This window comes from Nycticebus coucang, chromosome 21 (genome assembly GCF_027406575.1).
Source record: "Nycticebus coucang isolate mNycCou1 chromosome 21, mNycCou1.pri, whole genome shotgun sequence".
Taxonomy (NCBI): domain Eukaryota; kingdom Metazoa; phylum Chordata; class Mammalia; order Primates; family Lorisidae; genus Nycticebus; species Nycticebus coucang.
Genome location: NC_069800.1, coordinates 43,334,506 through 43,349,255, shown reverse-complemented (window position 1 = coordinate 43,349,255; position 14,750 = coordinate 43,334,506). Strand labels below are relative to the sequence as shown.

The window sequence follows — 14,750 nt, the reverse complement described above, 5'->3', positions numbered from 1 at the left end:
GGCTGCTAGTCCCATGAGATAGAATCCTAGCATCTTAGAGCTGGAGGGACCTCACAGGTCCTGAAGAGGCAGCCGGCCCCTGGGAAAGCACACTGGGGCCAGGAGTTCTGAGAGCTCTGTCCCTAATTTGCTTCATGACCTTGGGCGACCCCTAGTGGGAAAGAGTGACACACAGCATTCCAGCAAGGATGGGTTTTGCAGCTTTGTACCTGAGTTTGTGGATACACGTCCTCTGTTTACTTTTGCTGCAAGTACTGGATAGCAATCTTGTCAGTATATTTTCTCATTGTGTCTTTATTTTTATGTTTTTTGGCAGTTTTTGGCCAGGGCTGGGTTTGAACCCGCCACCTCTGGCATAGAGGGCCGGTGCCCTACTGGCCCTACTCCGTTGAGCCACCTTCATTGTGTCTTTATTTTTAGTTATTAAAAGCAGGATTCGCTCGGATGCGGTCTTGGTATTTGCTTTTACACCATTGTGTAGATTGAGTGGGGCTTCATTTGCCAGCAAACGCTATGTGTCTTGTTTCTTTTGATGTACATACAGATTGAGCATCCCTGATCCGAAAACCTGAAGTCCTAAATGCTCCAAAATTTATGAGAACTGACATGATGTTACAAGTAGAAAATTTCACACCTGACTTCATGTGACAGATTGTAGTCAAAATACAAAGACTTTGAATCATGTACAAAATTATTAAAAATGTATAAAATTACCTTCATGATATGTGTGTATGAAACATAAATTTCATGTTTGGACTTGGGTTCTGGCCCTAAGATATCTCATTATGTATATGCAAATATTCCAAATTCCCAAAAAATCTGAAATTAGAAACACTCTGGTTCTAAGCATTTCAGATGAGGGATGTCATATATATATATATATATATATTTTTTTTTTGTGACAGAGCCTCAAGCTGTCACCCTGGGTAGAGGGCTGTGGCATCACAGCTCACAGCAACCTCTAACTCCCGGGCTCAAGCGAGTCTCCTGCCTCTGCCTCCCAAGTAGCTGGGACTATAGGCGCCTGCTACAACGCCCAGCTATTTTTTTGGTTGCAGCCGTCATTGTCGTTTGGCGGGCCAGGGCTGGATTTGAACCTGCCAGCTAAGGTGTATGTGGCTGGTGCCTTAGCTGCTTGAGCCACAGGCACAGAGCCGGGATGTCATTTTTTATTAGCTTTTGAAATTCTGTCCTTTCCAGAGCTTGTGATTGCCTACTAGAACCCTCTGAACTGTATTTACATAAACAAAATGTCTCCCATAAAATCATTTTTGGGTTTACACTCAGTATGTGTATTTTGGCTGGGTGTGGTGGCTCACACCTATAATCTTAGTACTCTGGGAGGCCAAGGTGGGTGGATCCCTTGAACTCAGGAATTTGAGACCAGCAAGTGCGAGACCCTGGCTCTAAAAATAGCCAGGTGTTATGGTGGCTTCTGTAGTCTCAGCTACTCAGGAGGCTGAGACAAAAGGATCACTTGAGCCCAACAATTTGAGGTTGCTATGAGCTATGATGTCACCTTCACCGAGAGTGACAAAGTGAGACTGTCTCAAACAAAAATGTATTTTAAAATGCATTTTATGGTGGCACCTATAGCTCAGTGGGTAGGGCACTGGCCACATACACTGAGGCTAAGGTTCGAATTCTGCCCGGGTCAGCTAAAAAAACAATGAAAACTGCAACAACAACAAAAAATAGCCAGGCGTTGTGGCGGGTGCCTGTAGTCCCAGCTACTTGGGGGGCTGAGGCAAGAGAATCACTTAAGCCCAATAGTTTGAGGTTGCTCTGAGCTGTGACGCCATGGTATTCTACCCAGAGCGACATAGTGAGACTCTGTCTCAAATAAATAAATAAATAAAACATGTGAGTAACACATCATTTTCCAGATAGAACTGTTATTCCTAGTAATATAATCAGACTCTTCATCAGAGACCTAAGCATAATAATTAACACTAACACTAGAAAAATAGGCTGAATGCCGTGGCTCATGCCTTTAATCTTAGCACTGTGGGAGCCTTGGGGTCAGAGGATCGCTTGAGACTAGGCAAGATAGTGAGACCCAATCTCTAAAAAAACAATTTAAAAAATTGGCCAGGCATAGTAGTATGCACCTATAATCGCAGCTACTCAGGAGGCTGAGGCAAGAGGATGACTTGTGCCCAGGAGTTTGAGGCCACAGTGAGCTATGATCGGGTCACTGCACCCCAGCATGGGAGATAGAGTGTAACCCTGTCTCAAAAAACAAAAACAGGCAGCGCCCATAGCTCAGTAAGTAGGGCACCGGCCACATACACTGAGGCTGGCGGGTTAGAACCTGGCCACGGCCAGCTAAACGACGACAACTGCAACAAAAAAATAGCCGGGTGTTGTGGTGGGTGCCTGTGGTCTCAGCTACATGGGAGACTGAGACAAGAGAATGGCTTACGCCCAGTTTGAGGTTGCTGTGAGCTGTGACGTCATGGCACTCTACCCAGAGCGACAGCTTGAGACTCTGTCTCAAAAATTAAAAAAAAAAGGAAAATATTAGAAAAAAATAGAAAATTTTACAGTGATGTCTAGCACTAAAAAATGCTGAACATTTACAAAAAGAAAAGAAAAACAAAAATGCTGAACATTTAAAATATGCTTTTGTATGTTTGTGTGGCCCTGTCTCTACCAAAAGAAAAAACAAACATTAGCCAATTGTGGTGCCCTGTATAGTCAGGAGGCAGAGGCGGGAAGATAACTTGAGCCCAGGACTTTGAGGCTGCAGTGAGTTGTGATTGTACTACTGCACTCCATCCTGGGTGACACAGCCTGTGAAGGAGAGAGAAAATCTCTTCCAGACGGATCTCAAACTCCTGGCCTCAAACAATCCTGCTTCAGCCTCCTGAAAATATGTTGAAGTGTTTGTATTTCTTCTGAAATTCCCTTTCATATTGTTTGTCTATTTTTTTCTACTGAGTTGTCTTTATCTTATTGAATTGTTGAAATCTTTTGCAGATAAATATCATTAACTCTTTTTTTTTTTTTCTTCTGAGACACAGTCTTAGCTTGTTGCCCAGGCTAGAGTACAGTGGTATGTAGCTCACTACAGCCTCGAACTCCTGGGCTCAAGCCATTCTTTGGAGTAGCTGGGACTACAGGTGTACCTCACCACACCTGGCTCATGTTTCTAGTTTTTGCAGAGGAAGGAGTCTTGCTCTTGCTCAAGCTGGTCTTGAACTTCTGACCTCAAGCCATCTTCCTTGGCACCCCAAAGTGCCAAGATTTACAGCTGTGAGCCACTGCACCCAGCCTTGTTAAATATTTTGCAAATATTTTCTTTTAGTGTGCATTTGGCTTTTAACTTTGTTTATAATTTCTTTAGTCCTACAGAAAATATTTAATCTTCATGTGTTTAAATCAGTCTTTTTGTTTGTGGCTTCTGGGTTTTGTGCCAAACTTGGGAACTTCTTGGGGATACTTCAGTGTTACCTCTAAATGTTGCCTGAGATAAATAAAACACATTAGTGTCTTCTTTTTCTGAAAAGCTGCTAAGATCTTTTTTCTTATTGTTTCGCTTGACTGTTGCCAAAGAAGACAGGACTTCTATCATTTTCCTTTCTTTTCTTTTTTTTGAGACAGAGTCTTACTATGTTACCCTCGGTAGAGTGCTATGGCCTCAAACTCTTGGGCTTAAGCGATTCTCTTGCCTCAGCCTCCCAAGTAGCTGGGACTATAGGCGCCCGCCACAACGCCCGGCTATTTTGTTGTTGTTGTTGTTGCAGTTGTCATTGTTGTTTAGCTGGCTCCAGCTGGGTTCGAACCTGCCAGCCTGGCTGTATGTGGCTGGTGCCATAATCATGGTGCTATAAGCCCCAAGCCTGTAGCAGATCTGTGCTGCTAAGATCTTAATAGAGCAGTTCTTGATGTGATAAACTGCTTTCTCCCCAGCTCCTGTGCGTTCCTGGTCCCCAGACCTTGGCTCAGGCTGTTTCCACACCTTAAGCACCCTTCTTTCCCTCTCCCTCTGCTCCTTTAGTTCCTGCTTATCCTGCCCTACCCCACCCAGAGCATTTCCTTTTCCCTTTCTGGGAGTCTCATGAGCTCCCAGGTTATTTCTGAAACCAGTGAGGTTGGACTGAGTCGGTCCTCTTCCCAGCCAGATGTGAGCTCTTTCATATTTCTGGGGGGAGAGTGTTAGGCTGTGACAGCATGCACACTGGGGCTCAGGATGCTGATGAAATGAAATGTCCCTGCCTTTCTAGAAAGGCCTTTGGCCAGGTATGGTGGCTCATGCCTGTAATCCTAGCATGCTGGGAGTGTTGAGGAGGTATATTGCCTGAGCAAGAGCAAGACTCCATCTCAACTAAAAATAGAAAAACTAGCTGGGCGTGGTGGCACATGTCTGTAGTCCCAGCTACTGGGGAAGTTGAAGAGGATCACAAGAGTTTGAGGTTTCTGTGAGCTATGACGCCAGGGCACTCAACCCAGGGCAACAGAGAGAGACTCTGTCTCAAAAAGAAAAAAAAAAAAGAAAAAAGAAAGGACTTTGGTGTCATAGGGGCTCTGCTGAGAGGCCCCTATCATCCTGGTGTTGGGCATGTGTGGCCAAAACTCTGGGAGATACTCAGAGCCAGCATTCCACCCCTTTGGGGACTGGCAGCAGTGAGTGGGTAGCCAGACTAAGTAATGGTGGCTCAGGGCCCTTTGTGCAGCTGGGGGCCCACAGTCTAGGGCCAGGAGTGAGGGTATGGTTGGGCTTGGATCTAGGATGTATTTGGGCCTGATATGGAACTTGTTGGGTTCAATTTGGAGCCATAATAAGGAATTTCATCTGGGCTCTGACCAGGACCCAGTGCCAGAGTGGGACAGAGGCCTGTGGGAGCTCGAGGCCTCCTGTGCTGGTGCAGGGCCCTCTTGGTGCTCAGCATCCCTTGGCTCTGATCTCAGACCTTTGCTGTGTGCTTTGGGGGCCTGGCTCTGGATGGTCTCTAGAGAAGGCAGCAGGACCAAGCTGGGTCCGCACTTACTGACCTTTGCTGGGGTCATGTCAGATGTATGCAGCTGTAGCCTGAGCCCCATGGAGGGTCCAGCCCTTGCATTGTCCAGACCCACTGGGCAACTTCAGGAAGTCCCTTCTTGGCTTCTTGGCTCTCTGTTCAGTCATTCTGCTAATATTTTTGCCCTTTGATGCCCCAGGCGCTGTTGTCATTGTCCCCAACATTCAAATGTAGCAGGTGTCCCAGGCCTACCTGTTTTGCGCATACATGGGACATAAAGAGCTGTGTCTTGTTTGCTGCCAGTCCTGTGACTGAACACACCATCCAGATGCTGAGGGTGTGGCCAAGGTACAGAGCTGGTAACCCGCTCATTCCCACCCACACCTGAGCTACTGGGACAGCCTCCAATCACTGTTCTCAAAGCCTCCCCTTTCTTCCAGGACCCCCTAGCTTTCCCAGAGATCCAGAAGCCCCTACTAGGAGTGCCTGCGGAGGTTCCTGTGGGTCCTGCCCACTCTGCCTTTTCCCTTCTTTGAGCCCCAAGGCCAGCAGGCCCGTGTCCCTCTGCCACTGTGGTCTCAGCTGAGCATGGAGCCCCCTCAGTGAGCGACTCTGGCCCCTGAAGCTTCAGAGTCCCTATGACTACAGGCCCCTAGCCCTTCTTCTGGCCAGGGAGGGGAAATCAGGGCAACCACTGGGGGGGACAGGAGGGTGTTTCAGTTTTAGAGGTCCTCTTATTTCACCCCAACCACAGACACACAGACCCAGAGCAGTGCTCATCTTTCTATTAGAGATTCTGCCTCCCCTGGGATAAACATCCACTTTACATGCATCGTCTGGAACACAGTCCCAGTGAGTGGTGAGTGGGCGTGCTCTGGTGTCTGGACAGGGTGCAGGGGAGGAGTCTGGTGTCCTGTCCTCTGAGAGGGGACTTTGGTGAGCTTGTGTTTGTGTGTGGGTACACACGAAAGGGTGTCCAATACAAGGACACAGGGCCTCTTCCTCTTGGTGGGCACGCAAGGCCCCTTCCTGCTGGGTGGCAGCCTAGGAATGGGCAGGCTACACGGAGGCCTGTGTTCTCTTGAGCAGCCTTTCCTTGGTGCCTCTGGCCCATCTCCCCAGAAGATGGTCTGTCCTTGGAGGGGGTCAGAGACTCCCTCTCAGGTCTCTAGAGTCATGGTGGGAACACCAGCCTCATGTTGGCTGTGTGCCCCTGGCCTAGCACTGCACTTCTCTTGCTCTGTTCCCTCCACTGGGAGCTGAGACCCCAACTCCTTGAAGGGTCTTGTAGGGTCGTGGGCATGGAGCTGGTACAGACATGTGCGGGGGAGAGGGGGTGACTGGGATGGGGGCCTGGGTGTTGGGAGGCCTGGGGTGGCCTAGTCATCTTTGTCCTTGGCGCCATGTTTGAGGATGCGGGTGAACTCCACGTAGTTGAAGTTGCCTTTCTTATCAATGGGTGCCTCACGGTACATCTCGTCCACCTCCTCGTCTGTGAAGCGGTCACCCATGGTGGTGAGCAGCTCCCGTAGGTGGTCCTCGTGGATAAAACCTAGAGGTGGGGCCAGGCCCATGACAGCAGGAACCTGGGCTGAATGCACACAGCATCCCCTGCCCTCAGCCCCCCACTAGCTCTCGCAGACCTGGAAGGGTCAGAGAGGCACAACCTTAGTCTGCAGTCACTTTGAAGGAATGAGGCCATGGCAGGAGGGCTTGCCAGGGTCCCAGAGGGGTGAGTTCTGCAGTGGGACTGTCTATGAGGTGCTTCTGTGGGCAGGGTGGGGCTATGTGTGTGTGTGTGTGCTGGGTACATCTGCCCAAAGGACAGGAGCTCTGCAGTTCACCATCTGGGCTGAAGCTGCTTCCCATCCTCCCTGGCCTTGTGCTTCTGGGCAAGGTACTGAACCTCTCTGCCTGTTTGATCTGGAAAATGGGGATAAAAATATGCCAGCCCGCTGGGGGATTGTGAAGGTAGTCAGGAAAATGCTGTGAATGTGCTTAGGCCCGTGGGCTACGGCAGTGTTATTGGTGCCATCCTCTGGTGTGGCACGTGCTAGGGGGAAAAGTCAGGTGTGGGACAGAAAGTCCTTTGAAAGATCTGAAGATGGGGGCTGGTTTCACTACTTTGTTGGCAAGAAAGGCATGGAATGGTGTGATTTCTGGAAAGATCTACTGCAGGAGAGTATGTATTAGACCAATAGGTGAGATCAAGAAGTCAGACGCCTTGGTGGGCGTGACTGTTCTGGCTTAGCATTTTAGGGAGAGACAAGCAAGCTTCCGGCAGTAGAAACAGGATGGTGACATCTGTTCTGGCCTTTGGGATAGGTTGTGCCCCACCACCGCCAGCTTCTGGCCTATCCCCATTCACATGCAAGGGTGTGCCACTGACCTGAGGCCTCCTCGTCAAAGCAGGCGAAGGCATTGCGGATGACGTCCTCGGGGTCTGTGCCGTTCAGCTTCTCCCCAAACATGGTGAGGAACATGGTGAAGTTGATGGGCCCTGGGGCCTCACTCATCATGCCCTCCAAGTATTCATCTGTGGGGTTCTTCCCTGTGGTAAGTGGGACATTTCGTGCCTGCCATCCCCTGGCCCTGTGCCCCAGCCTGGGCAAATCCTGCCTCCTTGTCCCCACCCTTCACGGCCCCCTGGGAGAGATGGGACGATAGCGAGATTGTGAATTGTAAAGCACAGTGCCCAAGGAACCAGGAGTTCCCAGCTGCCTCCGCCATTTCCTCCTCTGGTGTGGATATCAGTAGTCAGGAATGCTTTCTAAGGACAGGAGGAGCAACGACCTGCTGAATGCTCACTGTGTCTGGAGCACCAGGTGTCTCATTGCATTAACTCTTACCATCCTGTGTGGTCAGCATTCTTCAGGTGTGTGGAACCCAAGGCAAGGAGAGATGAGGTCACTTGTCTAAGGTCACATAGCAAATGAGGAGTGGACCCAGCATTTGAACCCAGGCAGCCTAAACCCTCAAGGTCCAGGCGTAGTGCTTTGCTGTCACACAGGCGCCTGGTTTTCAATTCCAACTCTTGCCTCGGTTTCTCCCATTTTTTTTTTTTTTTAATTTTTTTATTGTTGCAGTTTGGCCGGGGTTGGGTTTGAACTCACCACCCTCAGTATATGGGGCTAGCACCCTACTCACTGAGCCACAGGCACCACCCTCTCCCATCTTTTAGAATTATGAAGATGAATAAAACTGTGGGTGCAAAATACTTACAATGGTGATTGGCACAGCTCTACCACTTAGTAGCTGTATGAGCTTGGGTAAATTACCCTCTGCGAGCCTCAGTTTCCTCATTTGGAAAGTAGGAATAATAGTCACATCTATCCAGTAGGATTGCTGGGAAATTTAAGATAATCCCTGCGGGGCGGCTTCTGCTTATTATTTGCTCTCTCATTCTTTAGTTTTTTTTAACCAGAAAATGATGTTCTCAGCTAGAAGACCATGACTGATCTGCATGAACTACAAACATGAATGCATATTTTTCTGGGTAGATAACCAGGGCTATCATCAAGTCTTAGGTGTGGGGTTCTGCCTTGTAAATGGCAAGGAGTCTTCACATCCCTGTCTCCCCTGAGCCTCACACACCCTGCTGTGTGTCCCACAGGATGGCCAGGGAAACTGAGGCTTGGAGGAACTGTGACATTAGGACCCCAGTTGGGTACCCTGGGCCAGTTCCTCCATTAACCAGGCCAAAGCTGGGGGGGCCTCAGGTAAAAGCCCTAGAGTTTACTCCCTGCCAGCTGACCTTAGGGGAGGGGACATGCAAGTGACCCTGGCCTGAAGCTGGGAAGGGTTTGGCAGCCAGGGTGGGGGCAGTGTCCTATCAGCCCTCCCACTCAGGGTTGGCTGGTCTTCCCACCACATGGCTTGTTGGGTACACGAGTGCCTTGGTCACCATTACACAGGGAAGGAAATGGGCAAAGCAGGCCAACACACTCAGGGCTGTCTGGCACCAAAGCTTGTGGTTTGACCGTTACTTCCTCTAATCCCAGATTCTGGCTCCCCAAGCCCGTCTCTAGGCCAGATGTTTTCACCCACTGAATGGTGTGCCAGGAACTGGGCTGAGAGTGTGTGTATGGCCAGCATAAGGGCAGGGATGTGGGGCATGGCCATAGGTGGGGGTGTGGTCTTTGGCAAATTGGACTTGGTTCCTGAGCCCTTTTAAGCTCTAAGATCCAGGAAGTCACTGGGGTCAGAGAAGCTCTGAGAGCCTGGGATGGGTACCTCTGGTGGAAAGGAGGTGCTCTGGCCTCTCTAAGCTTCAGTTTTCCCATCTGTACAGTGGGACATCTGTGCAGTTCAAACTTTCATTTAGATACTGATTCCTCTCTTTTATTTTTTTGATACAGGGTCTCGCTATGTTGCCCAGGCAGTGGTGTAGTCATAGCTCACTGTAACTTTGAACTCCTGGGCTCAAGCAATTCTCCTACCTTAGCCTCCTAAGTAGTTGGGACTACAGGTGTGTGAGCTGCCATGCCTGGCCCTGCTCCCTCTCTTTATTTTATTTTATTATTATTTTTTAAATTTAATTTTTTTATTATTAAATCATAGCTGTGTACATTAATGCGATCATGGTGCTCCCTCTCTTTAAATGAAATGTTACCAGGCAGCCCAACACATAAATCTGCTCTCAATAGTCCCACGCTGGAGGCAGCCTGTCTAGGTTCAGACACTGAGCTGGACCTCAGGCAAATCCCCCGACTGCTCTGTGCCTCATTTTCCCTATTAAACCAATGAAGTCATGACAACTACCCTCTAGGGTGGGTACCACGTGTCATCCCTATACAGGAGTGCTTTGTAAGTGATTAACAGCCCTGCCCCATTCCCATCCTTGCTCACCCAGCGAGGCCAGCATGTCATGCAGGTCCTCCTTGTCAATGAAGCCATCACGGTTCTGGTCAATCATGTTGAAGGCCTCCTTAAACTCCTGGATCTGGGACTGGTCAAACATTGCAAAGACATTGGATGTGGCCCGCTGTGGCCTCTTTTTGGTGGTCTTGGCCTTGGCCCGTTTGCTGGACATCTTGGCTTCAGGTGTGGGGGGGTGGCTTCCCTGCAGGAAGTGGTTGGGAAGCAAATGAGCCTGGGCCAGGGAATCTTCCAGGCTCCCCTATATGGGCCTTTAGCATTCATAGACCTTCCACAGGCTTGGGGCTCCTGCCACCCAGATGTTCACAAAAGCAGACAGGTGTGATTTTGAACAACTTCCTCTATCTTGAGCATCGAGTGTCGTGGGAAGGGCACATGAGGAGTGCCTGGCAGTGGGGATTAACTGACTTAGTGTCCCTGGAACAGTGCCGGCCATGGAGTAAGCTATTTTTGCTGTGACTGTTTGAGTCAAACACTCAGGATTGGGCTTGGTGCCAACCATTAACATTGTTTACTTTATCTCCTTTAATCCTTAATAGCATTTACCCTGTCCATCTCTCTCTACAAGTGACAGAGGTTTGTCAATATGTGGGAGACAGTGAGCCACCCCTCCTCCGGCCCTCCCAGTAGGGCCCCCCCTCGGGTCAGCAGCCCTGCGTTCCTGACATTCCTCCTTCTGCTCCTCCTCCTCTGTCTTCTCCATCTCTCTGTGTTGCCTGCTGTTCTCTGGGCAGTCTACCCCCTGCCTGCCCTTCTCTGGGAGCTTGCCAGCTCCTGGGTGTACAATAGGGTGATCCTGGGCCCTCCTCCTCCATTGCACTCCCCGGTGCTCACAGGGTGTGAGGCTTCCTTGGCCTGAGAGCCCCAGCTGCTCTTCACCCGGCTTCTAGCCACCAGCCCATCTCTCCCACCCACAGACCTAGATCTGCACCTGTCACCTTGCAGCCCGCCTCCCCCTCAGCATTTGAGGCCCTTTGTGAACTCCTCCTGGCCTCCGTGACTGGCCAGCCACCCTCATTGTGTCCCTCTTTGGTCTGTAGTGTTGCCAAGCTATTCCCCAGCCACTCCCAGACTGCCCTGCTTGTTCCCTCCTCCTACATTGCTCTTCCTCCTCCAGCCCAGTTCTTTTTTTTTTGAGGCAGGCTAGAGTGCTATGGTGTCTTTTTTTTGTTGTTGCCCAGGCTAGAGTGCTATGGTGTCACAGCTCACAGCAACCGTTAGCTCTTGGGCTTAGGCAATTCTCTTGCCTCAGCCTCCTAAGTAGCTGGGACCACAGGCGCCCGCCACAGTGCCTGGTTATTTTTTGTTGTAGTTTGGCTGGGGCCGGGTTTCAACCTGCCACCCTCGGTATATGGGGCTGGTGCCCTACTCACTGAGCCACAGGTGCCACCTGTAGTTTTTCTATTTTTAGTAGAGACAGGATCTCACATTTGCTCAGGCTGGTCTCAAACTCCTGAGTTCAGACAATCCCCGCTTTGGCTTCCCAGAATGCTGGGATTATAGGTGTGAGCTACTTGTCTGGCCTCCAGCCCAGTTCTTGACAAACCCCCTCGGGGAGCTATTTCTCTCATTCGTGCTTTGATGATGAGCATTTATTTATTTATTTATTTATTTTTGAGATAGAGTCTCATTACATCGCCCTCGGTAGAGTGATGTAGCATCACAGCTCATAGCAACCCCCAACTTTTGGGCTTAAGCAATTCTCTTGCCTCAGCCTCTTGAGTAGCTGGACTACAGGTGCCCACCACAATGCCTGGCTACAGTTGTCATTGTTGTTCAGCAGGCCTGGGCCAGGCACAAACCCACCACCTTCGGTGTATGTGGCTGGCGCCCTACTCACTGAGCCACCGGCGCAAAGCCAGATGATGGTGAGCATTTAAAGATCTCTCTCCCTCTAATCGGAGTCAGCATAAATCCCCCAATTTACATCAATCACAGGTCTCAGTGAGGTTAATGCTTATTTAATGAATGATGATATAAGGGCAACTGCGGCCAGTCTGCTGTATCTACTATCTAGGTGGGAAAACTGAGGCCAGGCAAGGGACTCTTTCCATGAACCCCTGTCAGAGTTCGTAGGGCCTGTATGCCAAAGATCTAGTGCCTTCTTCCTCTTAGCTGGTCAGTCATGGGCCCAGCTGAGATCCTAGGATGTTGACCCCCCTTTCCTTTGTCCTGGGCCCCTTCCTTGTTCCAGGGCCTCCGGGAATCTGCCTCTTTTCACTCCAAGTTGTGTGGTTATGAGTGCTCTTCAAGCTGCTTTCAGGCTTTCATCCCACAATCCCTTTCAAGGCATTCTTGGTCCTTGGCCTATGAGATCTTAAATCCTGAGCTGGGATCCTGGCCAGCCCCAGTGGATCCCCAGACCACATTGTTGTGAGACAGTGGCTACCTGCGTCCCATGGACTGACGCACCCAGCCCTTGGTGTTTCTTGCATGGTTTGGGGACAGATGGGAGTACAGGGAGTAGATAGAAGCCCTTACCTGTGACCTGGGTAAGAGATGGAAGGTGCAGAGGGCAAGGGGTGCTATTGTCCCCAGAAGCTGGCCTCCTTCTCCCTGTGGCTTGGAGGGAGTGTTCTTTGGGAACTTTGACTCCTGGTCCTCACAGAAGGCTACTCACATAGGAGAAACCCACTGTGCTCAGGAAGGATTGTGATTGGCAATGTCTGTCATTGCCACAGCCACCCTACTGTCCCTAAAGCTCTAGGGCAGGCATGGCCAAGCCCACCCACTGCTCTTCCTGAGCTCAGCTGGAACTCTCTGCCATCACAGCCACCACAACCCCACTCTTTTCCCTACTGGAGCCATGACATGGCTGGGTAGGTACTGAATTTGAGAGTTTGCACAAGGCCACCACATCCATTCCCACAGTCATGGGAAGTGGGGATGGGGGTGGGGGGTGTGACTGGATCCCCCCTCCACTGTGCAGTTAGAAAAAAGGGCCTAAAATGGGAAGAGGTGTATCCATGAAAGGCATGGAGGTCAACTGGAAGTCAAGACTCCTGGACTAGGTTTGGGTTAGTGAGTGCCTTCCAGGCCTGAACAGAAAAAGGAAACACATCTATCCAAAGAGGCTCATCGTGGTCCTATGGCAGCTGAGTGGTAAAAGGCTCTCTGTGACCAGAGGCAGTTTCTAGGGTTAGCTGAGGGCCTGAGGTTGGGGCAGGCTGGGTCTTTAGCTCTAGCCTCTGCTTTCCCCTCCAGGGGTCTTGGACACCAGGGATCAAACATCACTGATACTTGGCCTGGCTGTGACTAGATGCCACCTCTCCCTTACTGGTGTCCAAAACCACACACACTATGGCTGTAGAGACTTAAGCTGAAGCCAGACCAGGCCTGTGCCCCCATTACCTCACAGTCCCTACCACTGGTGATGCCAGCTGCCTTGCTATAAACTCACCTCATTCCTTTTTTTTTTTTTGTAGAGACAGAGTCTCACTTTATGGCCCTCGGTAGAGTGCCGTGGCATCACACAGCTCACAGCAACCTTCAACTCCTGGGCTTAAGCGATTCTCTTGCCTCAGCCTCCCAAGTAGCTGGGACTACAGGCACCCTCCACAACGCCCAGCTATTACCTCATTCCTTATGCAGCTCTTCCCAGAGAACAGCCAGAGCAGCTGGAGGGCTGGGAAGGAACAAGGCCCAGGTTCTCCCAACCCTGAGTTCTTGTCCCACCCCCTGGAAGTGAGTTCATCGGGGCCCTTAGCAAGCCTTTCCCACCCACAGGTGCACAGGGAGCAGATGGCCCAGACAAGGGAAGCCCAGGCCCACCCTACATGTGGGGAGGTTCCTCTGGTCTCCCTTCCCTCTCTCCTGCCCCAGGTTGTGGGGATGGTAGACAGGGGAGAGACATGGATGTTCTGAGGGGCACAGAACCTGACAGGGCTCTCCTCATCTGGGACACACATGGCTCTTTCGGGTCAGGGGGGCACTGGCCATCTTAATCCTCTCCCCAGCACCCTTTCACCCAGGCACCCAGAAACCCTGGGTGTGGCACCTGTCGCTCTCAGCAAAGGGGAAGAACCTGGGCCATCTCCTTTCCTCGCTGAAGGACCACTGGCTCCCAGAGTATAGAAAAGTCTTCCTGCTGCCCAGCCCCAGGCCAGAATCCCTGACCACCCGAGCAAACTTGCAGCCCCTGCCGCCGTTTATGCCCAGCACACCCCCTCCGACATCCCGGTTCGTGGGGGTTGCCCCATGATGGCCGGTCGGCCCCAGGCCACCACAATCTGCAGCCCCGGGCCGTCAGACCCCCAACTCTAGACCCCCAGGCCCAGCGGGGTGGGCTCCTACCTAGTGCGGAGAAGGTGCTGGCTTGCCGGGTGCGCGGAGCTGGGCGGCCGTCGGGTCTGGGCTCGGGGCAGGGGCGGGCTCAGGGCGGGGCGGGGCGGGGCGGGGGCGGGGCTCTGCGGCCAGGCCCTTACAAGGCAGAAGAATGTGCGCGGCCAGCGGTGCGGGCGGGCAGGCGGCCCGGCCTTATTTGGCCTCGGCCCACGGCCGGGAGGCGGGGGTGCTCCCGGTGCCGTCCCCTTTGCCGTTTCCCTCCACCCTCGCTTTGCTGGGACCCTGTGGGGAGAGGAGGGACTTGAGGTGCTGGACAGGCGGTAGGGGGTCGCTCTGGGTTGCCCTCTCCTCTCCAGCGAGAGGTGGGCGGGACGTCCAGGGGCCTAGGCCTCGGAGCCCGCCCCCACTTCTCCCCAGGCTTCACTGCCGGTGCCCACCCAGTGCACTCCCGGCCAAGTAAGGCTGCTTTAGAGGGAAGAGGCGGGCTAGAGAGCACAAGCTGTCCTCACGTGAAGGGCCTGCTGAAGGCCCCTTTAAATAGCTATTAACAGACAGCGGCTAAGTACCTGGCTTGGAGCTGAAGGACTCCCATCAGGAAGCACGTGTTTTATGGAGGGAAAGTAG

General features: G+C 51.5%; 1 protein-coding gene across 2 annotated transcripts in view; it reads right to left on the bottom strand.

The window, feature by feature from the left end:
• Positions 1-14,241, bottom strand: part of MYL9 (myosin light chain 9) — a 183,149-nt gene extending 168,908 nt beyond the window's left edge. Inside the window, exons 1-4 of one of the 2 annotated variants that reach the window (XR_008376448.1) lie at positions 14,136-14,241; positions 9,813-10,026; positions 7,354-7,515; positions 6,152-6,516 (exon numbers count right to left, since the gene is read on the bottom strand). Coding sequence is in view for 1 of the 2 variants with exons in the window: in XM_053573583.1 (XP_053429558.1) it covers positions 6,344-6,516; positions 7,354-7,515; positions 9,813-9,996 (519 nt within the window). In the remaining variant the exon portion in view is untranslated. Of the gene's footprint in view, positions 1-5,734; positions 6,517-7,353; positions 7,516-9,812; positions 10,027-14,135 lie in introns of those variants that run through there. The other variant, XM_053573583.1, reaches the window with a different exon arrangement.
• Positions 14,242-14,750: the final 509 nt, after the last annotated feature.